Source organism: Hyperoodon ampullatus (assembly GCF_949752795.1).
Source record: "Hyperoodon ampullatus genome assembly, chromosome: 2".
Taxonomy (NCBI): domain Eukaryota; kingdom Metazoa; phylum Chordata; class Mammalia; order Artiodactyla; family Ziphiidae; genus Hyperoodon; species Hyperoodon ampullatus.
The window spans coordinates 38,757,429-38,776,862 of record NC_136915.1 but is presented as its reverse complement, the minus strand read 5'-3'; the positions used below and the strand labels follow the sequence as shown (position 1 = coordinate 38,776,862).

General features: G+C 41.1%; 1 protein-coding gene across 4 annotated transcripts in view; it reads right to left on the bottom strand.

The window, feature by feature from the left end:
• NASP (nuclear autoantigenic sperm protein) overlaps positions 1–13,322 on the bottom strand; it is a 36,205-nt gene extending 22,883 nt beyond the window's left edge. For 3 of the 4 annotated variants that reach the window (XM_079697197.1, XM_079697198.1, XM_079697200.1), the window contains exons 1-3: positions 13,179–13,322; positions 12,705–12,889; positions 11,697–11,841 (exon numbers count right to left, since the gene is read on the bottom strand). In XM_079697197.1, the coding sequence (XP_079553323.1) occupies positions 11,697–11,841; positions 12,705–12,889; positions 13,179–13,237 (389 nt within the window). In that variant the 5' untranslated portion in view covers positions 13,238–13,322. Of the gene's footprint in view, positions 1–11,696; positions 11,842–12,203; positions 12,683–12,704; positions 12,890–13,178 lie in introns of those variants that run through there. The other variant, XM_079697199.1, reaches the window with a different exon arrangement.
• Positions 13,323–19,434: the final 6,112 nt, after the last annotated feature.

The following is a 19,434-nucleotide window of genomic DNA, read 5'->3' as shown; positions in this document are numbered from 1 at the left end:
ATTATTTAGGGTCATATCTACTTATGGTCATGCTAAAAGGAATTATAAAGGAAAGGTAGAAATCCAGGGTAAAGCATGGGAAGAGCTCGTTGTACTATTTTTTCACTTTTCTATAAATGTGATGTTTCATATTTACAAAAATATTACAAAAGCACACTTAGGAGCCAACCTCAATAAAATCTCACTGGCCAGAAGAAGGGACAATATGAGCATCAACAAAGATAATAATTGTATAACCAACAAGGACCTACTGTATAGCACAGGGAACTCTGCTCAGTATACTGTAATAACCTAAATGGGAAAAGAACGTGAAAAAACAATAGACACATATATATGTATAACTGAATCACGTTGCTGTACACCTGAAACCAACACAACATTGTTAATCAACTATACTCCAATATAAAATAAAAAAATTTTTAAAGATAATAATTACAATTGATTGAAAAACTCCAAATATGTCTAAATACATGAGTTCACAATGACACAAACAAAAAACAAACAACTCATTAGTCATTTTTAGAGACTGATAGGAGACCACTGCATTATTCTGAAAATTGATAAATAATGGGGAAGAATTTACCCTTTCTTTACAATAAAGTTATACCTTAGGTAGGTTTCAAGACAGGGTCGACTTAAGTTATTACTTAGGAACCCTACAGATTGACACCATTCACTTGGTATTAATTTAAATCCTTGTCTCTTTTACCTGCCCCATCATCAGTTTTCACCTATATGCCAAAGGCAACATTCAGCTAAGTAAAGACATATTATCATTTATAAATGTGCCCCCAAACCACACCATGAGAGCTGAGAATGCTGTTAGCTGTGGTGAAATGGAAAAAAGAAAGAACAGTGGGAAAACAGGAAACTTTACTACTGAGTACTAACACCCCAGGAGCAATAAATTAGAATTGAAGTATGTACAGCAAGAAACAGTAGAAGTATGAGAGAACATAAGAAGCTGTAGGAGAGAAAAAGGCTTTCCTATATAGACATTACTGAAAACTCCTCCAAAGGTTAAAACATACATATAAATAGAACTGAGTCAACTAATTTTTCACACCTGGACTTTCTTGTTTAGCAATAACAAATTTATTAAAATAGCAGTGTAATATACACAGTATGAATGAAACAAATGAACAATTTAAAAAGCTTGCTCAATTCAATAAATAAATATACTAATTCAAAAAATTAAATTCAATAGACATTTTAGTACCCACTATATGCTAAGCATCGGACAGTGTCCAACAAAAGTTAAAGCAGAGGAGACAAGGAATTCCCTGGCGGTCCAGTGGTTAGGACTCCTCGCTCTCACTGACAAAGGCCTGGGTTGGGGAACTAAAATCCCACAAGGCGCAGGGCGCCGCCAGAAAAAAGAAAAAAAAAAGCAGAGGGGACAACTTGAGAAAGGCAGAAGAGATTAAATGACAGGCAGGGACTAACTATATTGGAGTCTGAGTCCTAGAAAATGCTTTAGAGATGAAAAGGTGTCAGTTACTTTCAGCAGGATCCAAAATCTTTGCTCCTAACTCCTAATCCTTTTGAGAATGTTATATTGGTCTACAAATTTGATGAAAAGCCCTGGGGGAGGGGAGGCAGGGAAATGGGGTTGAAAATAATCAGAGACTTCACCGTTATGGTGACAGGAATGAAGCACAATTTAAATGCTTTCAGCTGCAACGTAAGCAAGCAGATGATCTGACCAGAACGCTGGAATGGCCTTGGATCCTTATCTCCTAAACACCTCCTGTCATAGCTAATTATGTTCAAATAGTTTAACTAAGGGATTATTCTGGCCAAATTCTAGCACAGAGCTTCTCAAATTACCTGTGATTGAAGGACCAGACTTTTTTTTTTTTTTTTTTTTTTTTTTGCGGTATGCGGGCCTCTCACTGTTGTGGCCTCTCCCGTTGTGGAGCACAGGCTCCGGACGCGCAGGCCCAGCGGCCATGGCTCACGGGCCCAGCCGCTCCGCGGCACATGGGATCCTCCCAGACCGGGGCACGAACCCGTATCCCCTGCATCGGCAGGCGGACTCTCAACCACTGCGCCACCAGGGAGGCCCAGGACCAGACTTTTAATTTCAATGTGTAAGACATGGGTTTTTATAAAGTATTAACAGAAATGTCAGAGTAACGTCAAATTTCTTTGTTCCCAAATGTTTACTCCCAATTTTTATACATACACACAGCATGGTTTGTGGGATCTTAGTTCCCCAACCAGGGACTGAACCGGGAGCCACAGTAGTGAAAGTGTGGAGTCCTGACCACTGGACCACCAGGAAATTCCCTATACTTGTATCTTTGTAGACCAGTAACAAACAGTTCACAAACCAATACCAGTCTGTGGCACACACAAAGTGATAGTAACACAAACGTCCAGAGTATGAGTACTAAAAACAAACACATTAACACTGTACATACAGGCTACATTAAGGCACCAGTAGCAACAATAATACACAAAATGTTTTGCACCCCACATAGGTGACAGATGAAGTGCAATACTATTAAACTTTCAAGGTTAGCCATAATGGAAGTTAACAGGCACCAGATTCAAACAACTCAAACTACTAAAAAACAAACAGCCAAAATACACGAAACACCAGTTTTACAGTAGTAGCACAAGACAGTAAATCCGAGAGAAGGGAAACAAATGAGGTGAGTCCTATGAGTAGCCCCATTTACTATCTGGAGAGATTTGTCCACAGGACAGAGAAGGACCCTGAACAAAGTCCATCTCACAGAATTGAGAAGACAGAATTTGAGGTTTGGGATGGCCTAGGTAGCTAGAATTTACAGGACAGACTAGAGAGAGCTGTAGAGAAAGCAAGCTGCAGAGATCTGTAGACGCTTCCCCCCAGTCTTTAAGTGCTGATCAACTTATGCATGAGAAAACTACTGAGACCCGGGAAAGAACGACCCAGAAAGGAATAGGCAAAATAATCCTTGGAAATCACACTGGGTCTAGAATAAATAACTCCCATCAGCCAGTCTGCAATTTAAAACACGGAGTCCTGATGTTATCTTCAGGTTTTTTGTATTTGATTAAAATATTAGAATTGAAAGTTACTTAATTCTGCTCCTTACTCAGTACACAACATGCCTGGCAAAGGCTAACCTAGTCTTTCTTTGAATACCTCTACTGATTTAGATCTCTGTTTTGTAAGGTTGCCATTTTCAATTTTGTTGTTATTCTGGTTGAAAGTTTTAAATTTTATATTGAGCTCACACGTACTTCCATGTAACCTCCCCATCTTGATGTGACCATGGCTCTTAACCGGAGGTGAGCATAATAATTAATTCACTAGAAAGCTTCCAAAAGATAGATGCACCCCTAGAGATTTTATTTGTTAAACTTGAGATAGAATTCATGTTTGTTTTGGAAAAGCTCCCTGATAATGTCATAAATAAGGCAACTGTCAAAGTGTCAATCTCTGTATCGTTATTAAAACTTAATTCCTCTCTACTTTGGAGAATACCTCCTTAAACTATAATGTAAATTCCAAGACTAGAATTTACTTTTTTTTTGGCCGCGCCCCACAGCACGCAGGATCTTCCCCTACGAAGGATCCAACCCGTGGCCCTCTGTAGTGCAAGTGTGGAGTCCTAACCAATGCGCTGCCAGGGAATTCCCTGGACTTTACCATTGTAACTTTCCTTCACCCCACTTTCCATGTCCCCACTTCCTAGACAAGGCTGGAACCAGGTCATTTAGGTTTTTTCTTAAGGTTTTGTTGTTGTTGTTGTTGTTTTGTTTTGAATTTTTGGCCGCACTGTGCAGCATGTGGGATCTTAAGTTCCCCAATGAGGGACTGAACCCATGACCCCTGCACTGGAAGGCAAAGCTTTAACCACTGGACTACCGGGGAAGTCCCAGATCGTTCAGTTGTGATGCCAACCTAAGGCTTTAAATTTGTATCCTTAAGTTGAGGCACTGAAGGTGTAATATGATCAAATTTACCTTTTATATACTCAGTGAACAAAATGAGGAAAAAAGCATATCAGTTGAAAATACTATTAAACAGCACTGTAAAGCACTCAGCAGTGATAAACTTACTTCCATTCTTATTTAATGGCCTAGACAAAAAAGGCATGTACTAGCACAGTCAGAAGAAAAGATGGATTAAAGCAGTGGTTCTCAAACTTCAATCTACACGAATCACTTGGAGCTCATGTTAGAACACGTTGTTGAGCCCCAACCCTAGAGCTCTGGTTCAGTAGGTCTATTATGAGGTCCAGGAATTTGCATTTCTAACAACTTTCTAGGTGATGCTGCTACTGCTGGTTTGGGGACCACACTGTAACAAACACCAGATTAGAAAAAAAATTATAAACTGATGTTCATGTCCTATCTGAGCCATAGACATGTTTATCCACAATTATTTTTTAAATGTTAATTATGGTAGTTACTACATTTAAAACTATGAAGATATCACATAAAAATCTGGATTTCTGCTTCTCTTGAAAAATCATTATGTAAACTCTGAAACCAGAAAAGTACTAAAGAAAACATTATGTAAACTCTGAAACCAGAAAAGTACTAAAGAAAACCACAGGCGAATTACATTGTAACTCATCGGGAGAAGGCCTTTCATATTCAGAAATCATGTAAGACTGATAAATTCTACTCCATCTAATTCACTTCACAAAAGGTTAACTTAGTGAATATATACAGAATATTAAATCAACAGGAAAAAAGGTCCAACAGGGAAAGATTAAAGGATATAAACACATTCATAGAAAATGAAACCAAATACCTCAAACATTTAAATATATGCTCACACTCATTCTTCAGAGAAACACAAAATTACAGTGAGAAAGCAGTTTTTACCCATCAAATAGTCAAAGACAAGAATGTAAGAGTAACAGGTGTTCACATATATTGCTAATATAAGTTTAAATTCACAAAACTTCTATGAAGGTCTATTCGGCAATATCTATCAAAAACAACAAATGAACACTATTTGATCCAGCAGTTCCACTTGTAGAAATTTATCCTATAGATACATGAGTCCAGGGTTACACGGTTATTCACTAGAGCACAATTTGTAACAATTAAATTCTGGAAAGAATTCAAATGTCCATCAGTAGGAAACTCATTATGAGACAGCCACAAAATAGAATACAATGCAGCCATTAAAAAAAAGAAAGAAAGAAGGAAAGAAAGAAAGAAAGAAAACTATGCCCTAATGAGGAATCATCTCCAAGATATACTGCTAAGTGCTCAGAAATGTGTGAAGTATGCTACCATTTACACAATAATACAGAATTAATAACTACATACAATCTGCTTGTATATGCATAAGGTATCATTGAGGGATACATAATAAATTACTAACACTGGTGGACTCTGAGGAGAAAACCTATGTGATTAGAGAATAAGGGTTGGAGGGACATTTCACTGTGTACTTCCCCTTCTGGATTTAGAACCAGAAATATATTTCCTAGTCAAAGAAATAATTACAATATTCTTTAAATATCAGAAATACCTGCCACTATGGCATACATTCTCCCCAATCAGCTGAAGTTGAACAATGACCTAGCCCTTTAAGGGGGAATTCACTTCAATCCCCACCACCACTTCACTTTTTCCTATCTGGCCCTCTAAGCTTTACATTTCTAAGCCCTGTTACAGACTACCAAACTGCTAAATATTGGTAACTGTTTAGAAATTGAAAAAGGAGGGAGGGAGAATCTAGAATTTTTATTTCTGGGAGTGGGAAACTGAGTGCTATCCAACCAAAATAAGGTACAAGAGCAAGATTATTAGTGAAAATTGGGGTGTACATACTGAGTTGGTTTTGAGGTGCTTATGGAACACCTAAATGGATAGCATTCAGGGACTTCCCTGGTGGTCCAGTGGCTAAGACTCTGGGCTCCCAATGCAGGGGGCCGGGGTTTGATCCCTGGTCAGGGAACTAGATCCTACATGCCGCAACTAAAGATCCCGCCTGCTGCAACTCAGACCCAGCGCAGCCAAATAAATCTTTTTAAAATAATAAATAAATAAATGGATAACATTCAATAGGCAATTCAGAGCAAACATCTGTCAGACATAGCAGTGCCTACTACATTCTCATTTAATCCTCTCACAAAAAACCTTGTGGCAGGTGGCAATATCCTATTTTCCAGAGAAGTAACTTACCCAGTTACACGACCCCATCATAACTCATTCTGTACTCCGATTGCCTACTGACTTTCTGTATTCCCCATCAGGATTAAGATCTAAGAAACCATGTCTATCTTATCCTAAACTGTATCCTAGCACCAAGCACAAAGCCTGGAATCTAATTAATATTTGTTAAAGTGACCAATTCAGAATCACTAGGGTAGGATTAACAAGTGCCTTTGCCACTTACCATGTGAAGTACCTCAGTTTCCTCAACTATTAACAGTACCTATCTCACAGGATGTGTTTTGAAAATTAAATGAGAAAGTTCACAAAGTGCTTAGTTCGATGCTTGGCACATAAGGAATCAAAAGATTCTAGCAATCATTAACAATGAAAGAACAGAAAGATAGGAAGAAATGGAGGCAGCATCAAAAGAAGACAAAATTAAGGAGGGAGTGTCTGGTATCAGAGGCAGCAAAGAGGTGCCAAAAAGGCAGCAAAAAGAACTCATTAGAAAACTAAGAATAAGGACTATTTTAGCATTTAGACAATCCATGATCACCTTTAGCAATGCTGTTTAAATGACATGAAGAAGCCAGATCGAGACAGGTTGAACAAATGTGTATATTCTCAGAACACACCTGTCCAATTAGATTGTGATCTGATGACCAGCAACTGATACCTTATTCATCTTTGTGTCTCTAAAACCTGACATATTAAAATATATATTGAATACATTTGTTAAATGTATAAGCAAACAGAAGGGAGAAAAAAATGGACACTAGAAATGCAGGCTCTTATCTAAAGAAGCCTGGCTATGAAGGGAAGAAGCAAAGAAAGCAACTGAACGCATATATCACAGAGAAAATGTTTTTAAAAGCATCCATCTTGGGACGTTTGAATGCAGAGATGGTGCTATCTAAGGGGAAGGAAAGGAAGCACCAAGAGACCAAATAGGTAGTTGCTGGCAGACAACCAGACATGAAAAAAAACCCCACAAATCTCCAGTTGTTTTATCTTAAAGATTTTTTTTCTTTAACATAAACCCTCAGCCTGTGAAGAAGTCTTTTCTTCTGGCAAACTTTTAAGTTCCACAAGAGGTCTTAATCCTCTAGCCATCTATTCTGTGTCTGCTGCAGCAGAGAAGCTGAACTTTTAAGAAACAGTACTGACTGCACTCTCTTTAAATTCTTGGCCCCAAATCTGAAACAAGGAAAACATTGGCAATCCTACCACATTCCCTAGGATATGTCTTCCAAGTCTCCAACATTACTCTCTCTCCTCAAATCTCCTACACCCTAATCCATTCCCCCTTACTTCTAAGCAGATCTTGCTTCACACCCCATTGAGCAAATAGAAACCATTAGACAGGAAGTCTCCCTTCCTCAACCACCAAAACTACCAACCTGCTTGCCTCTGTATCCACATTCTCTGCTATCCCTATTTCTATGAAGGAACTTTCCCTGTTAGAAACTTCATATAGCTGGCCCCTTGTCATTCATCTCATTGTGGCCATCCCTGATCGCCCAATCTAAAATAACCACCCAGGGCTTCTCTGATGGTGCAGTGGTTAAGAATCCGCCTGCAAATGCAGGGGACACGGGTTCGAGCCTTGGTCCGGGAAGATCCCACATGCCGCGGAGCAACTAAGCCCATGTGCCACAACTACTAAGCCTGTGCTCAAGAGCCTGTGAGCCACCACTACCGAGCCTGTGTGCCACAACTACTGAGCCTGCGCTCTAGAGCCCACAAGCCACAACTACTGAAGCCTGTGTGCCACGACTACTGAAGCCCGCGTGCCTAGAGCCCATGCTCCGCAAAGAGAAGCCACCACAGTAAGAAGCCACGCCCCGCAACGAAAAGTAGCCCCCACTCTCGCTGCAAATAGAGAAAGCCCATGCGCAGCAACGAAGACCCGGTGCAGCCAAAAATAAATAAGTAAATTAATTAATTAATTATAAATAAATAAATAACCACCCAGTTACCTCACATCACCTTAAAACCAGGGTAATTCTTTGCATAGCACTTTATCACTGATATTCTCTAATCTATATATTCATGGTCTCTATCCCAGTAGTTGAAGCTCCATTTGAAAGCAGAGATCTTTTCTGTCTCCTTAACCATAGCGCCTCCACTAAATAAGACAAATGCTCAATAAATATAGGGAAAATACGCCAATAAGTAGGAGGAAAGAAAACTGCTTCACAAGGTTTTCCTGAAAAAAAATTTCCTTGTAGAATCTCCCCACTACTGCCACCATTTAACAAATGGGAAAACTGAGGTCCACCGCAGCAGCCAGAAACAGAACCCAGTTTTCCTGGCTCCCAGTCATCATAGAAATTTAGCATCATCTGTCATCCTCCCTATAAAGTTTTTTGGGTTTTTTTTGGCTGTGCCACACAGCATGCAGGATCTTAGTTCCCCGACCAAGGATCGAACCTGCGCCCCCTGAAGTGGAAGCGCAGAGTCTTAACCACTGGACCACCACCCTATAAAGTTTTATGGTACCCTTACAAATCAATACAAGTTCAACATCCACCTATGACACTGTAATGTTAGAAGTCAGAAGAGCTAGGCTTGATGGGAGGAGTATGACTAAAAAGGTTGGGGGGGAGGTTTCCATATGTTTTGTTTCTAATTTCCCTTTGTGAAAATTCACTCAACTGTACATTTACCATTTGTGCATTTTGCAGTATGCTGTACTTCAATAAAATGTACCGAAAAACTGGCAGGGAATTTTTTTTTTTTTTAGCTGCGCTGAGAGGCTTGCAGGATCTTAGTTCCCCAACCAGGGACTGAACCTGGGCCATGGCAATGAAAGCACCAAGTGCTAACCACTGGACCATCAGGGAATTCCCATGGAGCTTTTAACTTATGCTTTCTTCTGGGAGATTTATAGTTTCAGGTCTTACATTTAGGTCTTTAATCCATTTTCAGCTCATTTTTGTATACGGTGTAAAATAAGAATCTAATTTCATTCTCCTGCATGTGCATATCCCGTTTTCCCAACACCATCTGTTGAAAAGAATATCCTGGGACTTCCCTGGTGGCCCAGTGGTTAAGAATCCGCCTGCCAATGCAGGGGACATGGCTTCGAGCCCTGGTCCGGCAAGATCCCACATGCCACGGAACAACTAAGCCCGCATGCCTAGAGCCCGTGCTCCGCAACAAGAGAAGCCACCGCAATGAGAAGCCCGCCCACCACAACGAAGAGTAGCCCGACTGAGCACCGCGACTAGAGAAAGCCCACGTGCAGCAACTAAGACCCAATGCAGCCCAAAATAAATAAATAAAATAAATTTAAAAAGAAAAAAAAGAATGTCCTTTCTTCATTGAGTGGTCTTGGCATCCTTACCAAAGATCATTTGACCATATGCAAGGATTTATTTTGGGGCTTTCTATTACATTCTATTGTTCTATTTGTCTATCTTTATGCCAGTAGCACAATGTTTTGATATCAGCAAGTAAGACCTACACTTTGTTCTTTTTCAAAACTGTTTTGGCAGGGAATTTCCTGGCGGTCCAGTGGTTAGGACCCCAGTTCAATCCCTGGTCAAGGAACTAAAATCCCACAAGCCTCGAGGTGTGGCCAAAACCAAACAAACAAAAGAAACTGTTTTGGCTATTTGGGACCCTTTGAGATTTCTTATGAATTTTAGAATGCATTTTTCTACTTCTGCAAAAAATGCCATTGGCATTTTAACAGAGACTGTGTTGTATCCATAGATCTCTGGGTAGTATGAACATCTTAACAATATTAAGCATTCCAACATAAGATATCTTTTTTTTGTGGAACCTTTAGGGTGAACCTCAGTGTTTTTTTTTTTTTGAAGGGGGTGTAATGTTTAATTGGCATCCAAAGGTAATCAGCTAGATGTTAAAAAATAATGTACATCTCACAAAAAATTACATTGTCCTTGACTTCTGCATCTCTCTGATCCACGTTATTAATAGATCATACTACAATACATATGCCACATACTGAAACTGTCCCAAAGCATCTAGATATATGAAAGGAGACATTAACATTCATTGAGTCATTTAATTTTGTCATGAGCTGACAATTATTAAGTGCATTTATCAAGCCTCATAAGATTTATACAAACTGGGTCATTTTACCCTACTGTCATAGCCCAAGAAACAGTGTATGTTTAAAGCCCAAATTGTAAAATTGCAATTAATCTTACTGTTTTGGGGCATTTTTATTTTTTTTTTACAACTGTGAATTTGTCTTTTTATTTCTGCATTGTTCTATATATTTTTTTTCAGTTTTATTTTTTTATACAGCAGGTTCTTATTACTTATCTATTTTATACATATTAGTGTATATATGTCAATCCCAATCTCTCAATTCCACCACCACCACCACCCCTCAGGTTTGTTTTTTTTTTAACCAATTTTTTTTTTTTGGCCAAGCTGTGTGGCTTTCGGGATCTTAGTTCCCTGACCAGGAATTGAAGCCGGGCCCTCTACATTAGGAGCACAGAGTCTTAACCGCTGGACCACCAAGGAAGTCCCTCCCTGAGCCTCAGTTATTTAAAGTGGTAAGTGAAGAATACTTTCTGACACGCATATAAAGATTTCCAAAGTTAATGGATGTGATGAGTAAATTGTCTTAAGAGTACAAGGTCAGGGACTTCCCTGGTGGTCCAGTGGTTAAGACTCCGTGCTTCCAATGCAGAGGGTGTGGGTTCAATCCCGGGCTGGGGGAACTAAGATTGTATAATGCCGCGTGGCACAACTGGAAAGAAAAAAATTTTTTTTTAATCTTCTGAAAATAGTTTTGTTTTTTTTTGCAGGTCCACCAAGAGGGACTCTTTTCTCAGTTACACATTTGAGCTAATATACTGAACATAACTCCTCCACCCCACCAAAATATAGGTACACAGGTACGTTAGCTAAATCTTTCACACAAATATATTCTAATTACAGTGACATTAATTCATCATAAAACTAACTTACAAGAGGTTATCCATCTCATTTTAAACAGCCAAATACTAAGCACCAAAGTAAGCCCCATACCAACACAGATGAACCTTCCACTTATGGAAATAGGAACGACAAACCCCAGAACTTTAGGGATTACTGAGCTAAACCACTTATTTTTACTTTGACATCTCTCATCTAAAGGTACGAATAAGTAGCTCAGAAATTATAAGACAGTTAAAGTAAAATTCAATGCATCACATAAGATTTCCTCTTTCTAAGTTTTCTCATTCCTCCTTACAAACTGCTATATCCTTTTGTAACATAAACAAAAACCTTAACTACTTAGAACTATTTAGAAAGCTAATAAGGACAAAGACTGATTTAACATTTAGACAACCACTGATAACCTTTAGCAACGTTGTTTAATGGCATGAGGGGAGAGAAGCCAAATTGTAGCTTTTTACAGCTGACAAAACTGTAGCCCAACATTCACCACTTAAGCAATGAAAGCGGTATCAAAATCAACTCTGAATTGTGGTTTATTTCTCATTCCATTTTCTCTCTCTACTGGTTTGGAAGTTAAACATGTTTTTATTCTTTCAATGGTTATACTGGAATTATAATGTGCATTCTTAGTAGTCTATTAAACTCACGTAGGGCTTCCCTGGTGGCGCAGTGGTTCAGAGTCCGCTTGCCGATGCAGGGGACACGGGTTCGTGCCCCGGTCCGGGAAGATCCCACATGCCGCGGAGTGGCTAGGCCCGTGAGCCATGGCCGCTGAGCCTGCGCGTCCGGAGCCTGCGCTCCGCAACGGGAAAGGCCACAGCAGTGAGAGGCCCGCGTACCGCAAAAAACAAAAAAACAAAAAACTCACGTAAATTTTCTTTACCCTCCCCCTTAAACGCCTGAAACGCTTTACCCCTGAATTGCCCCAGGAACTTACTTAACTAAAGAATGATGCCTTTATTGTTCTCTCCAACAAGCTAATTAGATTTTCATGCAATTTCCTCTCAAGCTTTGGGGATAGGGGAAAGGATGAGTAATGAGGGAATAAAAACTTGAAATACTAGGGTTTAACCTAGAGTCTGCCACTTAATAATTTGGGTTATTTCTTGTTTCTTCGAATAACGGCCTGTTTCCCTTCACTGTTCAAAAAATACCTTTATGTCTGAGTGGCACTGTGTCGTTTTCATAGCAATCATATCTTCTATCATTCCCTCCAGTCCTTCTGTTACACTCTGCGCTTAATACTGCCCATTCTCCTCGCAACCAAACACTGCTAGAAGTGAAAAGACCTCGACGCAGCGCTAGATGCTTCGCCTCCCGATAAAATCCCCCAGAAGCAGCCAAGTCCTCCGCCAACGTTCCCAAAATCTAAAAGAACCACGATGCTCTCCACCACAGACAAAAGAAATGGGCCTTGCTGAGGGCAGGAGGGTACCAGTAGAGCGAGGAGACCGCGGGGTGAGCGAAGAGACCGAGGGGAACAAGCTTCACCGCGTCCCACGGCGGAAGTCCGAGGCGTTCGGGAGCCGCAACCCCGAACAATGGAGTTTTCCCGCCTCCTCAGGGCCCCGCCCCCTGCTCCAGAGCCGGCGGAGGGAAGCGAACGCACGAGCGCACGACCCCGCCCCCGAGAGACCCCGCCCATCCCGACCCACCGGTCCAGCCTCCTCCCTCGTGCAGGGTTTTTTTTTTTTTTTTTTTGGCGCCAAATCTCTGTTGGTTATTTTCCCGATGTGTTTGCGGATCATACCAGAGGCGCACGCCAGGAGTGCGGGGACCGCAAGGACGTGAAGGTACACTGCGGCGCCGGGGCCCCGCCTCCCCGCCGATAGCCCCGGGCCTGGGGAGGAAGGAGAGGGGCAGGCGATGGAGACAGCCGCCGCTGCCCCCGGCAAGATGGCGACCGCGAAAAGCGGGGCAGGGGGCGCCAGCCGACCGGCGTTACTGCCAGTGAGCGAGGCTCTCTGCAAGTGGGCTTCTCCAGTGTCCGGACCTCCCCGAACAGCGACGGTTGTTCACGGGAAGGAAAGTCCTCCCACCCTCCGGTCTGTCCCTCCCGGGGAGCCTCCGTCCACCACCCCCTCCCTGCGGACTGGCCAGTGCCTCAAGCTCTCCACGGTCCAGCTTACTTGTCGGCGGAAACTAGCTCCGCGGTGATGGCGGCACTGGCTGTGGACTCTGCGGCCATCGTTCCCCTGAGGTGGTGGACCCGCGGACGGGATAGTGCCTGTGAGAAAAACAGAGAGAATTTGGAAAGCCGGAGACCTATTCGTGGACAGAAAATGGCAGATTGGAGACCCCGCGCGGCTGGGCCCTCTTATAAACCAGGGCCCTTCGCCCCGCCCATCCACTTCCGGATCCTCCCCCTCGAGTTTAAAGGGCCAGGACCCAGCCCCAATCCTGCCCAAGGACATCTCCCACCCGCACCACCTGGTTCTGCGCGATACCTTTCCTCCCTGGCTTCCGCGAAAAAAGCAACTTTTTGCTTCTCTAGCAAGTCGCGTAAGAACTAGAATCTTGGTACTACTACTCCTGACTGGACGGCGGCCAGCGACTTCCAGAGAAGGGGAAGCTGGGGCTGCCCTACATATTCGGAGCGAGTAGCCGAGAGTCTCTTTACAGGCCGGATACTCAGGAAGTTAACTGAGACTTTCTGTCGGTCCGCTCAGTCGTAACGGATGGACACGCAAGAGCCGAGCACGTGTATACCAGCAACGGCTAGAACAGATATAGGTGAGAGACGCGTGGCTCTGAACCTCAGCAACAACTGACGCAAGGAAATGCTGTCGTAGGATTGGCCACCGCCTGAAACTACCGCGCTTGATTCAAAGCTGGGGACTGCGGCGGGACGCGGCTGGCGTCTCCCTCTGGACCCGCCCCCTTCGGCTGGCCCAATCCGCTGAAGCCATGCTCTTAGGCCCTACCCAGACTCCCAAATCTGACTAGCTTAGTGCTCCCAGCTCTTTTCGTCCACTCCAAGCTACAGTTTATACTTTGTCCGCTATGTCCGGGGGCACTGTGCTTAGACATTCTAAAGCTATTAGCTGTCTTACTTAATCTTAACAGCAACGCTACTAGTGACAACGGTGTTATCCGTCCCATTTGGTAGAAATAGAAACCAAGGTTCAAAGAAGGTATGACTAGCTCAGAAGGTTGCAAGACAAGTCATTTATGGGAAGCAGTGTGCCTCATTTCCTGCAACTCGCTGAGTGGAAGATAACTGCACTTCTTCACATCTGGAGCATAATCCATTGCCTTCCACCATGGCCTTGCCTACAAATGTCAGAACAGGAATTTTATTTCCGTCCAGGTTCAGACATACTGAGAAAGATTCTTGGGGAGAATTCTTATTCCAGTCTGTCAAGACTCAGGCAGTTTGAAATCTTTAGGGATAAAGACCTGGACCTGCGGGCTTCCCTGGTGGCACAGTTAAGAATCCGCCTGCCAATGCAGGGGACACAGGTTCGATCCCTTGTCCGGGAAGATCCCGCATGCTGCGGAGCAACTAAGCCCCTGTGCGCCACAGCTACTGAGCCCGCGCTCTAGAGCCTGCGTGCCACAACTACTGAAGCCTCCTTGCCTAGAGCCCGTGCTCCCCAACAAGAGAAGCCACCACAATGAGAAGCCCGTGCAATGCAATGAAGAGTAGCCCCCGCTCGCGGCAACTAGAGAAAGCCCATGTGCAGCAACGCAGCCAAAAATAAATACATAAATAAGTTAATTTAAAAAAATAAAAAGCAGTTAGACCTTCTAAATCATCTTCCCCAGGGCAATGGAAAACTGGACGTTTATTTTTTGGAGAGGGTAAAACAAAAAGGAGGTTGAACTGAGAGAAAGTTGAGGGTAGAAGAAGTATATGGAAAAGACAGGGATTAAATGAATGATTACATACAAAACACTGAGATCTTGTGACAGACTCCTAGTTGTCTTCCAATATCGATTTTTCTCTCCTATAGTAGTAATAGAACCCTGATTTTTATTTATTTATGCACTTATTTTAGTGCATAACCCCCAGAATAAAAACCAAAATTGTCAATGTCCCCTGGAACTAGAAGTGCTCACATGATGACACTCTGGTCAATGAAAAGTGAACAAAAGCAATGTGTGCATCTTCCATATAGCGACATCAAAGGGAAGGGGCTTCCCTTTTCAGAAGGTGAGGTGGTGAACTAACTTGGACCAAGTCAATCAGGGCCATGCACCAGGAATGACAAATTAGTAAGATGCCTAGGTTCCTAGCATCACGGAGCCACCATACAAGCTCTGGGCTGCTTACTCCAAAAATGTTATATAAGAGCGAAATAAACTTCTTAGATATATCCATCATATATTAAGCAACAACTATAAGAATTGCAGAAGAAATAGAGATAAGTCAACAATTGTAGCTGAAATTGTTAACTCATGTCACTCAGAAACAAGCAGACGAAAAAGTAAGCAGAGATAAAGACATGACTAATATTATTAATATGCTCTAGTGACTAAATATATAGAAATCTATGCTCAAAAATCAGCAAATACACATTACATTCAAACATCATAGATCACTTACAGAAATGGACCATTATTAGGCCACAAAGAAAGCCTCAATACATTCTAAAGAATCATTATCATTTTCATATAGACCATATTCTCTAACCACAAAGCTTTATTGCACTGCAAATTAACATTTATATATTGTATAAATAAATAGCCCTTGGGTTAAAAAATCATGAAGGAAGTTAAACACTTAGAGCTGAATGACAATAAGTACACTACACGTTAAAATTCATAGGACAAAAGAAAATTCATAGGACACAGATAAAGCTGTATTTTGATGAGTTATAGCTTTCAAAAATTTTACCAGGAAACAAATAGAAAAATTGCTCAAAGAATTCAACTCATGAAGTTAGAAGAAGAGCAAGAGAGAAATCTCAAACAAGAGGGGAAGTACCTAAGGAAGATAGGGCAGAAATCAAGAGAGAAATAAAAGATTAACTAGAAACTGGTTCTTTGAAAAAATAAAAATATATAGATAGAAAAATATAGATAGCAAATGCAAAAAAGAAAATGCAGAAGAAATAACTACAGAAATCATAGACACAATGGAAAGATAATTGTATTAAGAATAATTATATGCTGGGACTTCCCTGGTGGTGCAGTGGATAAGACTCTGTGCTCCCAATGCAGGGGGCCTGGGGTTCAATCCCTGGTCAGTGAACTAGATTCCACATGCATGCCACAACTAAGACCCAGTGCGAACAAACAAATAAATAACTATTGAAAAAAAAGAATAATTATAGGCTAATAAATTTGAAAACCTAATGGAGTGATCCTAGAAATAAACAAAGTGTCAAAATTGGCACAAGAAAAAACAGACCTTAAGTTGATCAATAAATAATAAACATTTGAAAATGGTAATCAGACGTCCTACCATTCCTCCCAAATGCCCAGATGGTTTTATAGGTGAGGTTAACACATTTTCAAGAAACATTTCCATACATAGAAAAAAAGCAAAAACTTTTCTAGGATAATAATAGAACTCTGATTTTTATTAATAAGATTTAGGGAAGACTTTCAGTTAAAGATGGTGGGTTGAACACATGCATTTATGTATAGCAAAAAAAAAAAGAAAGAAATGTTAATGTAGTCTTTTTTTTATTTATTTAATTTATTTTATTTTTGGCTGCATTGGGTCTTTGTTGCTGTGCGCAGGCTTTCTCTAGCTTCGGCGAGCGGGGGCTACTCTTCCTTGCAGTGCGCGGGCTTCTCATTGCGGTGGCTTCTCTTGTTGTGGAGCACGGGCTCTAGGCATGCGGGCTTCAGTAGTTGCGGCACGCGGGCTCAGTAGTTGTGGCACATGGGCTCTAGAGAGCAGGCTCAGTAGTTGTGGCGCATGGGCTTAGTTGCTCCACGGCATGTGGGATCTTCCTGGACCAGGGCTCGAACCCGTGTCCCCTACATTGGCAGGTGGATTCTTAACCACTGCGCCACCAGGGAAGTCCCAATGTAGTCTTTTTTATTTTTTTAGGCCGTGCAGTACAGCATGTGGGATCTTAGTTCCCTGACCAGGGATTGAACCCATGCTCCTGCAGTGGAAGCACAGAGTGTTAACCCCTGGAACTCCAGGGAATTCCCAAAGGTAATGTAGTCTTGATTCCAGAAATAGGAAAATATAAAAAATAAAATTGTAAGCCCCTTTGACTTATGAATGTCACTGCATACATCATAAATAAAATATTAGCTAACTGTACTAATTAAGATGGGGTAGGGACTTCCCTGGTGGCCCAGTGGGTAAGACGCCACACTTCCAAGGCAGGGGGCCCAGTTTCCATCCCACATGCACGCCGCAACTAAGAAGTTTGCATGTCGCAGCTAAGAATCCCAAATGCTGCAACTAAGACCCGGCGCAGCCAAAATAAATAAATAAATATTTTTTTAATTAAGAAAAAAAAAGGTAGATTTTGCTGCGGTAGCAAGTAAACCCAAAACTTCAATGGCTTCGTTCAATAAGATTCAGTTTCCACTCTTACTATATTTTCATCTCAGGTCAGCTGGAGGCTTTGCTCTGTGTCATCCTCATTCTGGGTCTCAAGCTGATGGAACAGCGACCATAAATAATATGGAGTATTGCTTGTCACTGTTTCAGAGGGTAAGAGAGAATATGTTGGAACTCACACTTGCTCTTAAAGCTTTCACCCGGAACCAACACACAATCACTTTTTTTTCCCATTGGCCAGCACAAGTCATGTTAATATCTCTGGAATACTAGAGTAAAGCTTTAATGCAAAAAATGACACCCTGGATCTCCACAAATAGAAGTATCATCTACCTCTGTTGTGGCAGAATTGAATGGCTCTTGACCTCATGATCATAGCTCAAGGTGATGTTTACACTGTTGTCAACACAAGTTATTAAACTATAAAGTCAATTAGAAAGAAACATCCCTAAAATTAAAGAAACAATCTTGGTTCTCCACTCCATTGAGAGAAAAACAACTCTTTAATTAATTCAGGTAGATCCTGGATGTAGGGAAATGAAACAGAATGATATTTAAATGTAATTAAATGTGGATTAACTATCCTGGCAAAAATATATGTTCTCCATGTATTCATTATACTAGCTCAGGTTTGCTTGTCATGTTGTATAAAGCAACCTATTAAAACCTCAAGAGGCCAAAGGCCCAAGAGGTAGTGAAACAAAACAAAGACACATCTGGACAGGCATATTTATAGCTTTATGAATATACAGATGTCAAAGTGCAGATGATCCTCAAAGAGGAAAATCAACAGAACTTGTCATGAACATTCTAGAAGTTAACATTTCAAACCAATAAAGTGATTTTCAATGTTTTAATTCTTTGGACAAATATCAGGACTCCTTCATAGATCACATTTTCCTGGACAAATACTGTGACCTCTTTCATATGTATGTTACCAGTCCCCTTTCACCAAGTATTCTTTTTTGGTTTGCCAGACTTTTTTTTTTTTAGTATAGTTGATTTACAATGGTATGCCAATCTCTGCTGTACAGCAAATGACTCAGTTATACACACATATACATTCTTTTTTTTACATTCTTTTCTATTATGGTTTATCACAGGATATTGAATATAGTTCCTTGTGCTATACAGTAGGACCTTGTTGTTTATCTGTTAGTTTGCCAGACTTTGACTACAAGGTTCATATTCTCTCTCCTACAGAATGTCACAAGGTCTCAGTTTTCCTACTTGACTGTGAGATATCCCCTCCTCCCTGCAGACCGCAGGGCAGTTTCTGAAAGGGGTCTTAAATTGTACTTGTGTATAAAAAATTCTGATGTAAGGAAATGGAGTGTGGTGGTGCTAGCCTCTGGCTGGTAAGCACTCCCTTCCTCTAGAATGTAGTCTTATAAAGGCAAATCTCATTTTAAAATCTGAGTTTGTGGCCTTTTACTCAAAACAATCATATAAAGAACCCTTTTTGCAAAAATACTTAAGGACTTCATAGTTTTCCCAAAGGCCTTCCTTAATACTTTGATAAGCCAAACATCCTCTTTTGAAGTCTAGTCTCTTCATCTTTGATTTTCTTTCCCAATTAACTGTCAGATCCTCACTTTTCAATAGCTTTGGGTATGATGTGTTAAGTTTCCAACATCACTTCCATTGCTTCATAAGGTACTGTTAACTTTTGCAAGACTTGCAATTTCACTTTTCAGTGGATGTGCGCTGTACTGCCCAGTGATTTAGACAAAGATGTCAACAGAGAAATGCTAATGTTAAGCAGGGTGAGATGTTTAAGAATAATTTCTAAGTAGTCAACTTATTAGTGAATAATTTGATGTTATGACAACTTTCACTTCCTGATATGAGCTGAATTGTGTCCTCCCTCCTCAAAATCATATACTTAAGTACTAACCCCTAGTACCTCA